At 40.1% G+C, this 12,959-nt stretch overlaps 1 protein-coding gene across 1 annotated transcript; it reads left to right on the top strand.

The window, feature by feature from the left end:
* Positions 1-6,704: 6,704 nt before the first annotated feature.
* Positions 6,705-11,147, top strand: Actbeta (inhibin subunit beta). Its single transcript, XM_090161643.1, has 2 exons — positions 6,705-7,302; positions 10,249-11,147. The coding sequence occupies exons 1-2, from the start codon at positions 6,705-6,707 to the stop codon at positions 11,109-11,111; spliced, it is 1,461 nt and encodes a 486-aa protein (XP_090017769.1). The 3' UTR covers positions 11,112-11,147.
* Positions 11,148-12,959: the final 1,812 nt, after the last annotated feature.

The raw sequence follows: 12,959 nt of genomic DNA, 5'->3' as shown, positions 1-12,959 counted from the left end.
AACGAATTAAAAATAATACTTTGTCACATTTTGTGTTATTTGATTTCCTATTCTATTCATTATATCAGGAGTATATATTACTTATCTTACGATATAAGTTTCAATCTGCCTATACTGTTAATGTTGATCATACATTTTAAAAACCATAATTGTTACCACGGTAAAATCGAAGGATGAAAGTTAAATAAAATACATGACAGATTCTACGTGGTTAATTTATTTAAAATATTTTTCAAACATAAACTACATTTCTTAACCACGAAGTATCCGTATTTTATCGTGCTAATGTTGAATTTTCCCAATATTTTGGAAGCTAAAATAGTGTTGGGCTAAAACCGTCATAGAGCGAATTTCTAAAACTATATACATCGCCAGGAATCCATACCTCTACTTGGAATGCTTATAATGCCGTATCGCGTATGGTAAGATCACTCTGACGGCATTGGCTCCGCCTACGAGAGAAAAAATTCCCTCTGCGCGCGCTCCCCTCTCATTAGTTGTTTGATAAGTTAACATAGTGACGTCAGAAAAAAACGTCAGCTACATCGAGACGAAACTCTGCCGCGATAAGCATTCCAAGTAGAGGTATGAATTCCTGACATCGATAAAATATCGATAAATACTTTTCCTTATTATTATTTAATTTTAATAAAATAATAAACGTTACTGTTGCATAGTAAAATATTTTAAATTTTACTACGCAACAGTGGCTTTTAATATTTTATTATAATTAGTTTTAATGCATAGGGCTAGCCCGAGTATACCAATATATTATATACTTTAGTTAATTTTTAATTACAAATAATATCTAAATTAAGTACATGCTCGAGGGTCTTTAAATAAGGGATGTAAGAGAAACAAACCCAATAATAAACGTTCAGTATAATATTGTTTGGAATTAGCTAAGCCTACTGCTTTTTTCAAAAGACGATTTATAAGAATTGGGATGATTCATTCTTTTCCAAATCTGGCAAAACTTTATTATTTCAATTCAAATTTAGCTCAAGCGTCGAAATGACATCACTATTCTACTTTTCTTACATAAATTTTTCTCATTTTTCATTTCGTAGTGATTAAACGTCATGCAACTTCCGCGGCAGTGACTCGTTTATTTCCGTTTCATATGAGAACAAGTTGCGTCAAGGCAGACTAGACTTTTGAGATCAAAGCACCGCTTCAGTTTTTATTGTATTTAAAATAATCTAATAGGACTTTCTATAAAATAAGCTACGCTTGCTGAGCTTGTTTGTATGTAGCTCATTCGTCACGAAAATAGGAAGGGCGGTGGCGGAGTGGTTAGCACTTTCGCCTCGCAGCAAGATGAGCCGGGTTCGATCCCAGCTTGTGGCACTGGGTGAAAACTCGGAAGAGGTCTTCGGTTTCCCCTTCCATAAAAACTTGTTGAGGTTAACGGTAATAGTTAGTGGAGGGAGCTGTTGGCTTGCAGAGCTGGCCACCACCCTCTTACGCAATGTAACCCGGTCACCTGAATTAATGGCTTTAAAAGTCGCTTGATGACCTAGGCCTAAGGTGGTGCCTTCGGTATTAGCCTAGCTGATACGTAGAAATTCAGTTCAGTTTATGCTTAAATACAGGGTGCCTCGTCGAATTTACCCTTATGTCCAGGGCTTTTCTAAGTAAAACGTCGTCGACACGTCACCCTTGACGCAGCACAAAGATCAAAACAAGAAAGCCCATGGCTATTAAGATTTGTAGAAACGTAGGATAAAGAAATTGCAGTTACTACGTTTGATCAAATCGTACTACTGAATTGTTGTATTGGTAGTTTTTGTTCTAATTCTAAGGGAGCTGTAGAGTTTCAATTTATATTAAAGGCCGAGACCAGAGATTCCATTTTCTCGTGCGCGAATTTAGACCCCCACAAAATTGAGTGACAGCGTCGACAGCTTGACCGACGGCTCAGACTGTTTTTGAATAGAATATATACAATGAGCATTAAAAAAAGAGGTAAGCTACAATACATGGAATTGTCCAGGCGGTCACTCAAGTTGTCAGAGATGTCAATCAGTTGCCACTCGTCAAAAAAATAAAGTACAGGATAAGAGGGGTGGAAATTCGCTCTGGTCTCGGTCTAAAGGCTTAGAAAAAATGCAAACTAAAACACGAAAAAAGGTCGAAATCCACCAATTTAGGGCTATTAAATGTTATATAGTGGGGTTTTTTGGAGATAATCCCATAAAAGTGTTGAGGTCATTGGTTATTCGTGACAGCGCTTGTTGTTTAAGGCTGGTTCACAATGGCAGTGGTTTCCTGGTTTTCTCTATTTTCTAGTTTTACCACCTTTTACCATTGTTCTGACGAACGGGATAACGACTGTGCACACGACAAATTTTTCCGGATTTTACCGCCACGAGCGCTGCCGGTAAACGAGAAAACGGGCAACCTTTTTTTGAGTCGCGTTGGGCTCGACCAATCAGCGAGCTTTATGCCATCACGTGATAGACGCAAAAATTCGTAAGACTACTTTTAAAGACTTTCAAATTCGCTCTTTCTATCACGTGACAGCGTAACGCTCGCTGATTGGTCGAGCTCAAAGTGCTTCAAAAAACCGTGATAATAAAATAAAGATATTTCAAAAAAAATTTCTCCATTTTCTCGTTTACCGGCGGTAAAATTCGGCAAATTTTGTCCGTGTGCGCAATCGTTTTCCTGTACGCCAGAACAACGGGAAAATGCGATAAAACTAGAAAATCAGGAAAACAGTGCCCGTGTGAACCAGCCTTTACACATCGCACACTCAATCACTAAAACATTGAGGATCGGGCCGTTCAGGCAACGCTAAATATTAAATAATCAAAATAATTTAAAACACTTAATTCATGTTTTAAAAGTCGGGAAATATTGCTGCATTTAAAATAATAAATAAATGGGTTATAAATTTAATTAGTATATTTCACTAAATAGAGATGGCGCTTCGATGGACAGGTTAAATTTAAAATCGCACATTTACGCTTAACATTTTTCATGGTATTGTAAAAGTTAAATGTATGATTACTCGTAACAAACAAACCTTTGAAGTTGTTTAAAAATAATTTTATTCTGTCAACACGATCCTTTTTAACTCAAGTTACGGTGAGTGATCTAATAATTATATATTTTTAGCCTTATAACTTAACAAAATATAGATGGCGCTACCGCCTCATTATAAAGATGAATTTCGTACAGTCTTATCAGAACAGGTCCCGCGTAAACATGGCAACCGAAATCGTAATTGTAATTCTAGCAGTATTATTCCCAATTCAATGACTCTCCCCCTATTCGGCTTTCCGTTGCTATGCAACTCGTTTTGAAATTTTTAATATTTAGGTTTAGTTTCTCTAATCGGTGTTATAGTCGCGAGCCAAATTTCCCGCACGGTACTGACGAGTCCCAAATAGGACGAAACCGGTCTACCGTTGGAATTTCTGGCTATTTTATTTAATTTAATTTAGTTTTTCACTCGAAGATCTATTTGGTCCGAGTTTCGCGTCTTTTGGTTTGCTCGAAGACCTATCGGTACGAGCTATTAGTAAGTTTTTAAATTTCTTCAAATTTGTTTAGGGTTTAGCTTTATTATCCCTTTTCATAATGGACTAATCTACTTATTCGCTAATTAGCCAAAAAAAAATTTACTAGAAGTTCCTAATCCATGAGCGAACGGTAGAAAATTATTTAAACTTAAACTCGAATAAAAGCGCTCTCAAATCCTTAAAATTCAGGGAGATGATTCACCGCTTGTTACATATAGTTAGTTTTTTATTGAACTTTGAAAATAAAATTAACACCAACCAGTCAACCGATCGTCCAGCCCGCCTTTTCAAGTACGGCTATAACGTTTGATCTCAAAAGTAAAAAACCGTTAATACAATAAAAAGAGAGAAAACGGGGGGAAATATATAAATAGAAAGGAAACTAAATTTAATAATAAAGAAAAGGTAAGTAGTGTCATCAACCAAAATGTCAGCGATCCCTTCGACGACAACGCGCTGGCCATAACAAGCGACAGAAAATCAACAAGCGCGTCCCGGATCGGAAACATCAGATTCTATCAGTTATTGAATTTTTTATAGACAATAAAGTCAAAAGTAAATTATACGCTAGGTTTTACTTTACTTAACGTGTCACTCAGTGAAATTTATGTTTCCATAAATATGACCATTTATTTGTAATATTAAAGGGAATATTATAAAAACTTGTAGAGGTTATGAAGGGCTTTCCACCACCCTCCTACGCATTGTAACTTGGCCACCTGTTTAAGGCAATAAAAGTTGCTAGGCCTAAGGGGGTGCCAAGGGTATTAGCCTAGTTGATTATAATTATTATTTATTATTACCTGCAAAGCAATCTTTTTGGAAGACCCCTTCAATTTTTCAAATTACCCTGTACAGTGGCGTCAAACATTTTTAAAGCCAAAGGCGAGAGCGGCCAGAGCTGCAAACTTTGGTGATCCACACCAAATACCTGAGGTTATATTCCTTTTAAGTTTTCAATGAGCCCATATGTAAGATAATATTAAATACTGCAAACTTTTACGCAGCCCAATGCCAGTCCCACTTCGTAATGGTAGAAAAATGATTCCCTCTCAAAATTGAAACTTCATCGAAAATGGAACCAAAACCAATAACGCATTCAACACGACCAAATCATAGAAATTTGCGACAACGACAAAATTAAAATAACGTCAACGACCACTGATAGTCAATTCCAAACCCATCCTTTTAAAAATCCCAAAAAGCGAACCCAATTTAAAATATGGGAGAATGAAGCGAGATGGACAGTTGAAATGGTATGGTGAAAGCGGCTATGTAGAGGCTGAATATACGATTAAAGGATCATTAAAGAAAAACATCTGGTCAGTGGAGGGGGGTGGGGGGTTGCGGCATCTGTGGCGAGTGGCGAAGAGAGGATGGAAAAGTCTAGACAGTCAGTGGCGCGTTTTCTTCTCCTAAATACGTAATAGGTCAAGCTGGCCATTTTCGAGAAGCGGCATTAGGCTGGTCATCTCTCAGCCTATAAAGTACCATTACAGCCCTTATTATTTCTATGACGTTTTGTGAGCGCGGCTCGCAGCCATCCGGCCAAATAGGCGCCAGCGAATGTCCCCCCGTCGAAACCATTGAGCAAGTATACATTATTCTCTCTGGCGGCGCTGGCCCGTGTTGACGGAGGCCGGGGGGACCGCGGAAGTAAAACGAAAACGGAAGAAACATCAATTAGGGGATCTATCATTAAGAAGTAATTGATTTGTTTGCCTTCATTGAGCGTCTTTCGCGACTATTCCAATTATTACGAGCCCCCCCTGACGCGTTTACGACTCCCCCTCTGCCTTCCCCCTCACCTTGGACATTAACCTGTTTTAAGCGCTTTTACTAACCTTGGGTTTTAGGGGGCCCTAAATATTTCGTATTTTCTTAGTTTCTGTTGCATTTTGCGCAGCTGCAACAATTTGGTAAAAAATATTGATTAACATTATTAATATTAATAATATTTTAATAATTTTATATTAATTTTATATTAATTAATTTATTAATTTATAATAAAAAAATTGTTTCTCCTCCCATAATTTTGTTCAGGTACAAACTGGAAGACCTTTATTTTGTTTTTGAACAAAACTTTCGACAATTAGCTGTGAAAAATTTAGATAGATTTGACCGTCGCTAAAACATTAGAATCAAGCTGTTCTAAATGAGAATTGGGGACCTAGTCTAATCTGTAATAATGAACTATCGCCAAGCAAAAAATAAAAAATAAAATACCTGTAGTTAAGAAAATTTTATATTTATCGACTTGATAAAATATTAAGTATTCTACCAAAAATATCGGCATCCGTTTAGAAATTATGCCTTAAGATAAATTCAGACGTGCTCCAAACACCAAATGACTTCATTCCAACACCGAAAACGGAAGTTGAAGTTTTTTTAAACAAGACAGACCGAAGAGCGCCAAGGACTCAAACTGCAAAAATCATTACTTCAATAAGAAGAATGTATGTTATCTCTACTTTCGGGAGGATGTCACCCCAAGCTCTGACAGTAACCTCCCTCCCCCTAAAGGAAATCAAATCATTCCCATTTCTTATTGGTTCCCTACAACTGACGTTGGTGACGTTTTCCATACCCCCCCCCCCCCCCGACTGTGACACTCACCGGTCGGCTCAAAATAGTTATTATCCCTAACTATAAATGAATCTATTCTTGCAAAATGCGTAAGGTAATAAAAATACGTTGAATACAAATATGTCAATCGCGGAAGCTAGTTGTACGAAAAGTTGAAAAGATAAATGGGGGGTGTGTTTCAGGGTAGGTGGGGGATGGCTTTTAATAAACGATTAATAATAATTGTCTAGCTAGAACCGGCAGCCAGAGCTCCCATCCCCTCTCAGCCGGAGAGTGGGGAATCCTGGATATTAATCCGATTGTCCCCCCCCCCCGGGACTATCGAGACGTCTTCGAGGGAGGGAAGTATCTGGAGAGAAACGGGGGAGTTCTGTCTCTCTTTGGCGCGTAACGTAATAAGAGAGCGAGAGTAAAGTAAGCGAGGCTCCTTTTAAGATCAGCCGTGCGCCGCGAAGAGAGCTTACAGTCCGAAGGCGCGCGCCGCCACGACTCCAAAGTGTGCCGCCGAATCGCGGCCAAGAGTGTTTGGGAGAGAGAGACACACAGTCGCGGACGGCGTGTCCAGCTCCCAGACCCGACTGACCAGCCATGCCGGCCGGAGAGAGAAGGTGGTCCTTCGTCGGGACGGCCACCAACGGCCGCTCCTCCGCGGCGGGAAACGGCGGACTTAACGCCACCTTGTCCGACTTAGTCTGTCTCTTGACGGTTTTAGTGGCGGTGGTCAGCGCCTCCTTCCCCGACTCGGACAGTCCCAACGGCGGGAGCGACTTGCCCCCGACGACGACGAACCCGGACGCGGCCGCGGGTTCCGTCCCCCCGTGTCCGCGATGCTTGACCGTGGCCGACCAACGCGAGGCGGCCAAGTTAAAACGCGAAGCTATCAAACGTCAGATTCTGTCCAAATTGAACTTGCAGGCCAAGCCGAACATCACCAGTCCTTTGCCGCCCAAGGACGCCGTCCTGGTCCTCTTGAACAACTCCGCGCTGGCCATCGGACGCGTGGACCACGCCTCCCTGTTCGCCTCCTCTTCGTACTCGCACTCGCTCGACCAGCATCTCGGACGACAGCAATCTCACCACGCGCGCTCCAACCACCATTTCGGGTTCGCCGGCGACGACACCTTCCGGGAAGACGCCGACGACTACTACGCCAAGACGTCCGAAATCGTGGCGTTCGCTGAGCCAGGTAAATCATTCTACGATCCACCTTAGTCGATTTTCATTTTTGCATAAGTTATTTCTTTCGAAAATATTTTAATATAAAAATAAGATAAATAGCTAAAAGAAGGCTAAGATAAAGGGACGCTTTTGATATTATTATTAGAAATTTATCGTAAAACAATTCGGCTGGAAAAGGGAAGAAATCGTGTGAAGAGGTCGTAATGCTACTAATAATAATAATAATAGAGACCATTGCCCGATTGACGTCAAACGGGGAAAACATAAAAACGGAATCAAGTGTCGTTTATATGCGAAGAGACGAACCTCGCTAATTGTCCGCGTATGCTAAAATCGCGAGTTTCCTTGAAACGGCTTCGAAATACGAGCATATTCGGAAGCAACTATAAAAGTACGCCTAAATTATACATATCGTTCCTAAATGTATAAATTCGTACATTTTAACCGTAATTAATTAGTTCCTAGAGAAATTTAGATATAAATTTATAGCGAAAGTTTTTAATTAAATTTAAAATATAGTTTAGCTTTTGGAAAATGTGAATGTTCGGGGGAAGTTCATTAACAGGGTTAGAGCTAATTTCAATTGTCCGCCTGTATTGGTTATTCCGTACACGTAAAAAAAGGTTTTCCAATTTTCGCCTTGAACTAGAAGCAAATGACCCAGTTGACAAGACACTCGAGAAAATCCAACATTGTCAATGGATATTCCCCTCACATTTTTTTTCTCATAAAACTGACAGATACGTGGCGTGATAAAATGACTCCCCCCCCCTCCAACCCAACCTTAGCTTACAGGGGGATGGGTAAAGTTAAAACTATCCAAACGCTAAACTACAGAAAACGGGGGAGTCATAGGGTTGGATAGCTTAGAATCAGGTAAAAATAATAGCGAATGAACGTGATTAAAATTGTAGGTCATTTAGAAATCCAGAGTTTATATTCAAATTATCATTTTTGAAACAATGTGACACTACTAAATTCGTGCGCCTAATTTGTAGGGCAAAAACGTTCGTCGTGTACGCTTAAAGCTGGTTTCACACTCGACGGAAAATATGCCGGAAAGACGATAATAAACGCCGAGCTGAAAATTGATTCCCATTCGATATACCGCTAACGTTCAACTTTACGCTGCTAATTTTCCGTCGAGTGTGAAACCAGCTTTAATGTATTCGTTGCACGATTTGGATCTCTGGCGTTGCCCGAGATAAGAAAGATACAGTTTTATTTTCTCCTTATTTCAAACATTCAAATATGTTAAATTTAAATTTAGTCCAAGGTGTTCTTGTAAAAAAAAATACTTTTGATTTTTTTAAGGTCTACTTTTTAAATAAAGCGGCTTGCAAAGATACAATTCTTATAAATTTCTAAACAGAAAAATATAAAGTTTAAATATTTCCCTTAAAAAAAATTAAAATGACCAATATACGAATTTTATACTGTATATTTCAATATTAATTTAACACAGGAGAACTGTATTTTCTCAATACGTTTATTAGAAAAGTAACATTATTCGATTTTTATAAAACCATTTCATAATTTAGGTATTTTAATATACAAATTGATTTTGTTACATATTTAAAAACATTTTTTTACTCCCTTTCCACAATTTAAAACATTTTCTACTGAATATACATAATTTTTTTCGTAGGGTTTGTTACTAAGCATTTATTAATAAGTCCAGATATCAGGCAATCTCTAAAAACAAAACTAGACGCTAACAAGCTCAAACTTATCAGTTGAAAAATTTAGCTACAAAGTTGCTCGCTAGAAAAACATTATTTTCCGTAAAAAATTAATGATTTCTGTCGGAACCAAGTTTTACAAAAAAAAATAATAATTTGAATGGCTCTCTTTATTGTCGGCACTTTCACAAACGAAGTGCTAACACCAGGCGGCACAAAAATAAAGATGGATACGAAATTTAAACAGTGACAGCTTAAATTATCGGCTCGTTTCGCGTTATAAATTATCGAACGTCATTTTATAAAGCGTCAACGGATTCTAGCATTTAGACCGAACGAAAAGGTGAAGGCTGTAAGGCGTAATTCGGTTTGGAGACGTCCAGTGGGGATCGGGTGTCTCGCCCTAGGCCCGAATCAAAATATCCCTTTTGAGGAAAACCGATATAAGTAGCCCCTCGTTCTTACAGACACGTGAAAAACCGCCGTCGATGCTGTCTGGTCTTATTAGTACACGGAGAAAGCTGGTTTTCTATCTGCCAGACTAGGTGTTCCCCGGACCCTCCCTTTAGCTTTTACATTTTATCTCGCTGAAGTTCCCCAAATTTTCAATTCGCCTTGAAAAGTCGATTAATATTGAGTCCGTGGAACGTTCTAGCCCCGCGGACCAGTTAAGTAGAATCCGCGAAGGAATCGCTACGGTAATAACGTTTCAGACTGTCAGTGGATCGTTATAAGGGGTCAGCCTTCGAAGGTATACTATTATTTCGGCTAACAGGAACTTAAAAATGGTCCCTTTAGATCCATTCCGATGGGAGCGCGAAATGAATTACGGACAGTATTTCGCAACGGTGCCGAATATTAGATGGCAATTACGATCATTTATCAAGGGTTCTTTAATTAACTAAAAGGGTAAATTTCAATCAATTCCTTAATAATTGGTAATACCAAAATAATAGCTACGGACATTAGTACCCGACGGAGTAACTTTTGAAAAGGTCATTAACCCGATGTTTGAAGCAACGTCCAGGGTTGTAGGAAGGGGTAGTAATGAGGCTGGTTTTCACTAGGGCAAAAATGCCACGGAGGTTAGCGTAGACGCAAAAATATTGTATTAGGCCTAAAGGGTAATTTTTCGCCGTCGTGGCGTTTTTGCCCTAGTGAAAACCAGACTTTTAAAGGCATCTTCCCAGCTTTACCGGTGCTTCGAGGGTATAACGGGAAGATAATTTCCGGCGAAGAATCTGATGTCAAAGTGTTTTTATTCCTCGCAGGTGCCATCCTGAATGGCCACACTCTGATCGACCTGCATCTGCCGCACGACAACCCTCACCGGTTCGAAGTGAAGGAAGCGACGCTGTGGGTCCATCTGCGCCACGACCGCGGCTCCCACGTCCACTCAAAAGAAACGCCGCCGCCGACGCTGTACGTCTTTCGCGTGACCACCAAGAGCGCGGAAACGAACGGGACTTCGTACGTGGGCAAGTTGACGCTGAACGGCTCGTCGACGACGGGCTGGAAATCCATCAACGTCCGAGAAGAAGTCCGTCGATGGTACGCCGAGAAGCCCTCCTCCAAGTTGACTTTGTTGATCGACTGCAGCGGCGGCTGTCCCTCCTTCTCGCTTTTCGGCAGCCAGCACGCCCACCACAACGCCGACCCCGGGGCCGGTCACTCGTTCGCCGACCAGCCCAGGAACAAACACCGCCACAAGAAGCGCTCCCACTCGGCCGACTTCCGTCCATTCCTGGTCATCACGACCAAGCCGATCGAGCGCAAACGCAGCCGCCGCCACACCGTCACTTGCAACGAGAACACGACGGGTTGCTGCAAACAGAGCCTCTTCGTTAATTTCAAGGAGCTGCACTGGGACGACTGGATCATCGCGCCCAAGGGCTACTGGGCCAACTACTGCATGGGTGACTGCGCCAGCGGACCACGCACTCCGGACACGCTGGGACACTTCCACAGCCACGTCCTGGAAGAATACCGCAACCGCAACCCGTACGCCTCCATCGTCCCCTGTTGCGCCCCCACCAGACTCTCGTCCATGTCTCTCATCTACTACGACAAGAACCTCAACATTATCAAGACGGACTTGCCGCAGATGATCGTCGAAGAGTGCGGTTGCACGTAGCCCTTGACGCGGCCTTGACGCACCCTGGACGCGCCCTCGACGCGCCGTTGTTTAAACCTAGTCTGGGAACGGCGCGCTTCGAGTCAGGGGAGCAGACGTCGTCCGCTAAGGCTTAGGCAATCTTCGAGCGAGGATTATAAAAATACAGAAGGGGATGGATGGACAGCTCGTGTCCGCTTAAAGCGGTTCGCGCCTAAATATGTGGCGATTTCCTTCGTTGCATCACCGAAACGCCGGAGCTTTTCCCTCCACTCACGTCATACGTCCAGAGTTCCAAGAGCTCTTCGTTATTTGGTGGTAGCCCGCTTCTATAGGCGATTTACGAGTAGCAGACGGCGTTAATCAAATACAATTTTCCTAAGCCCAAAGGACCGAGGGTTACCTTCGAGACTTTCTCGTACGAAATAAAAAAGCTTATAACGAGGGGGTTCTTTTGCGTGATTACTGGGAGGAAAGAGTAAGGTTCCTAAGGTGTAAAAGAAGCGACAATTATAGACCAAAATATCGCCTTTGTATTAAAAAAAGAGAGACAATCAGAGGTTCTGCACGAACGATTCCGCGCAAAACTTTCAAATTTGGACAATGAAAAAGAAACTCGGTTTTAAAACTGATAATTTATAGAGACGTTAAGATTTCCGATAAGGGTTTTTTCGTTTAAATTTAAATTGGATTTTTCGATACAAGGTTACCTTGGAGATCCTAAATTAAAATTTAACAAAAAGTAGTGGTATTAAATTTATTATTTCTAGCGTTCTTGGGGTGATAAAGGGGTGCGCCTATTACATTGGCTTTGCAATCTATAACCTTTTTGACCTTGAAACGGAAAAAAGGAATGGGGAAAGCGTTCTGCCGCTGCCAAATTAATACTCCCGCCGTTTAGAGTTTGCGCATGCGCGGTAGTAAAATTACAAGGCTCGAGCTTCGCGATTGGATATCCCCGGGAATATGGGCGTGGTTTAAAAGAAAAAATCTATTATCGCCATCTGTCAACCGTCCTAGTCACTGGCAGCGAAAATATTCAAAATAAAAGCTCAAAAAAGTGGATTACTAACTAACGTAGGTGACAAATTGAAAAACTGTGATGAAAAATAAATAAAATAATAATAATAAAATTTTAGGGAAAATTTTCTTCTAAAATGAAATAAAATAAAATATTACATTCCGTCCTATATTGTGTCTCGGGAAAACTAAAACATTTCGAGGCAAAACTAAAATACTTTTTCTATCCATAACTAAATGCATTGCGTGTTATATAAAATTAAATCGAAGAAAAAAAATTGATAGGTTCAAAATTGCGGGCGTGTTTCTAATATTTGGGCCTAAGGATATAGGTCAATAATGTGATATTTCTACAGAACATTTTGACGAAAGAAAAAAAAAGCTAAATAGATCTCAACATAGTTTGGAGTCTTTTTTTTAATTTTGTTCAGTTAGAGAAATACTTTAAAGGTAAAAAAGCAAAATTTAAAAATGTAAAACCGCGATAATTAAATTTGATATTCCGTTCAATTTATAAAATTCACCGACTCAAATTAGTTAAAACCACTTTTAGCTTGAAACGACTAATCGTATGCCTTATATCGTAATTGTTTTTAATAAAATAAAATTTAATACAAATTTATTAAAAAATAAATAAATAAAAAGGCAGTGGTGGTGTAAGTTTTGGAGCATGTCTTTCATATGAAAAATATTAAAAAATTATGTCTTTCATTGTACGGCGCGTCTAATTTTTAAGGTTCTTATTGAAACCTTCTTTACAATGCCGAGTATGCCTTGAGCGTGCTAAGAAAAGAAAAGTTGATTAAAATCGGTAGAAAATAATGATATTAGCAAAATAAGTGATTTAAG

This window comes from Leiobunum rupestre, chromosome 10, assembly GCF_980474605.1.
Source record: "Leiobunum rupestre chromosome 10, qqLeiRupe1.1.hap1, whole genome shotgun sequence".
Lineage (NCBI taxonomy): Eukaryota > Metazoa > Arthropoda > Arachnida > Opiliones > Sclerosomatidae > Leiobunum > Leiobunum rupestre.
This window is presented reverse-complemented; position numbering and strand designations above follow the sequence as displayed.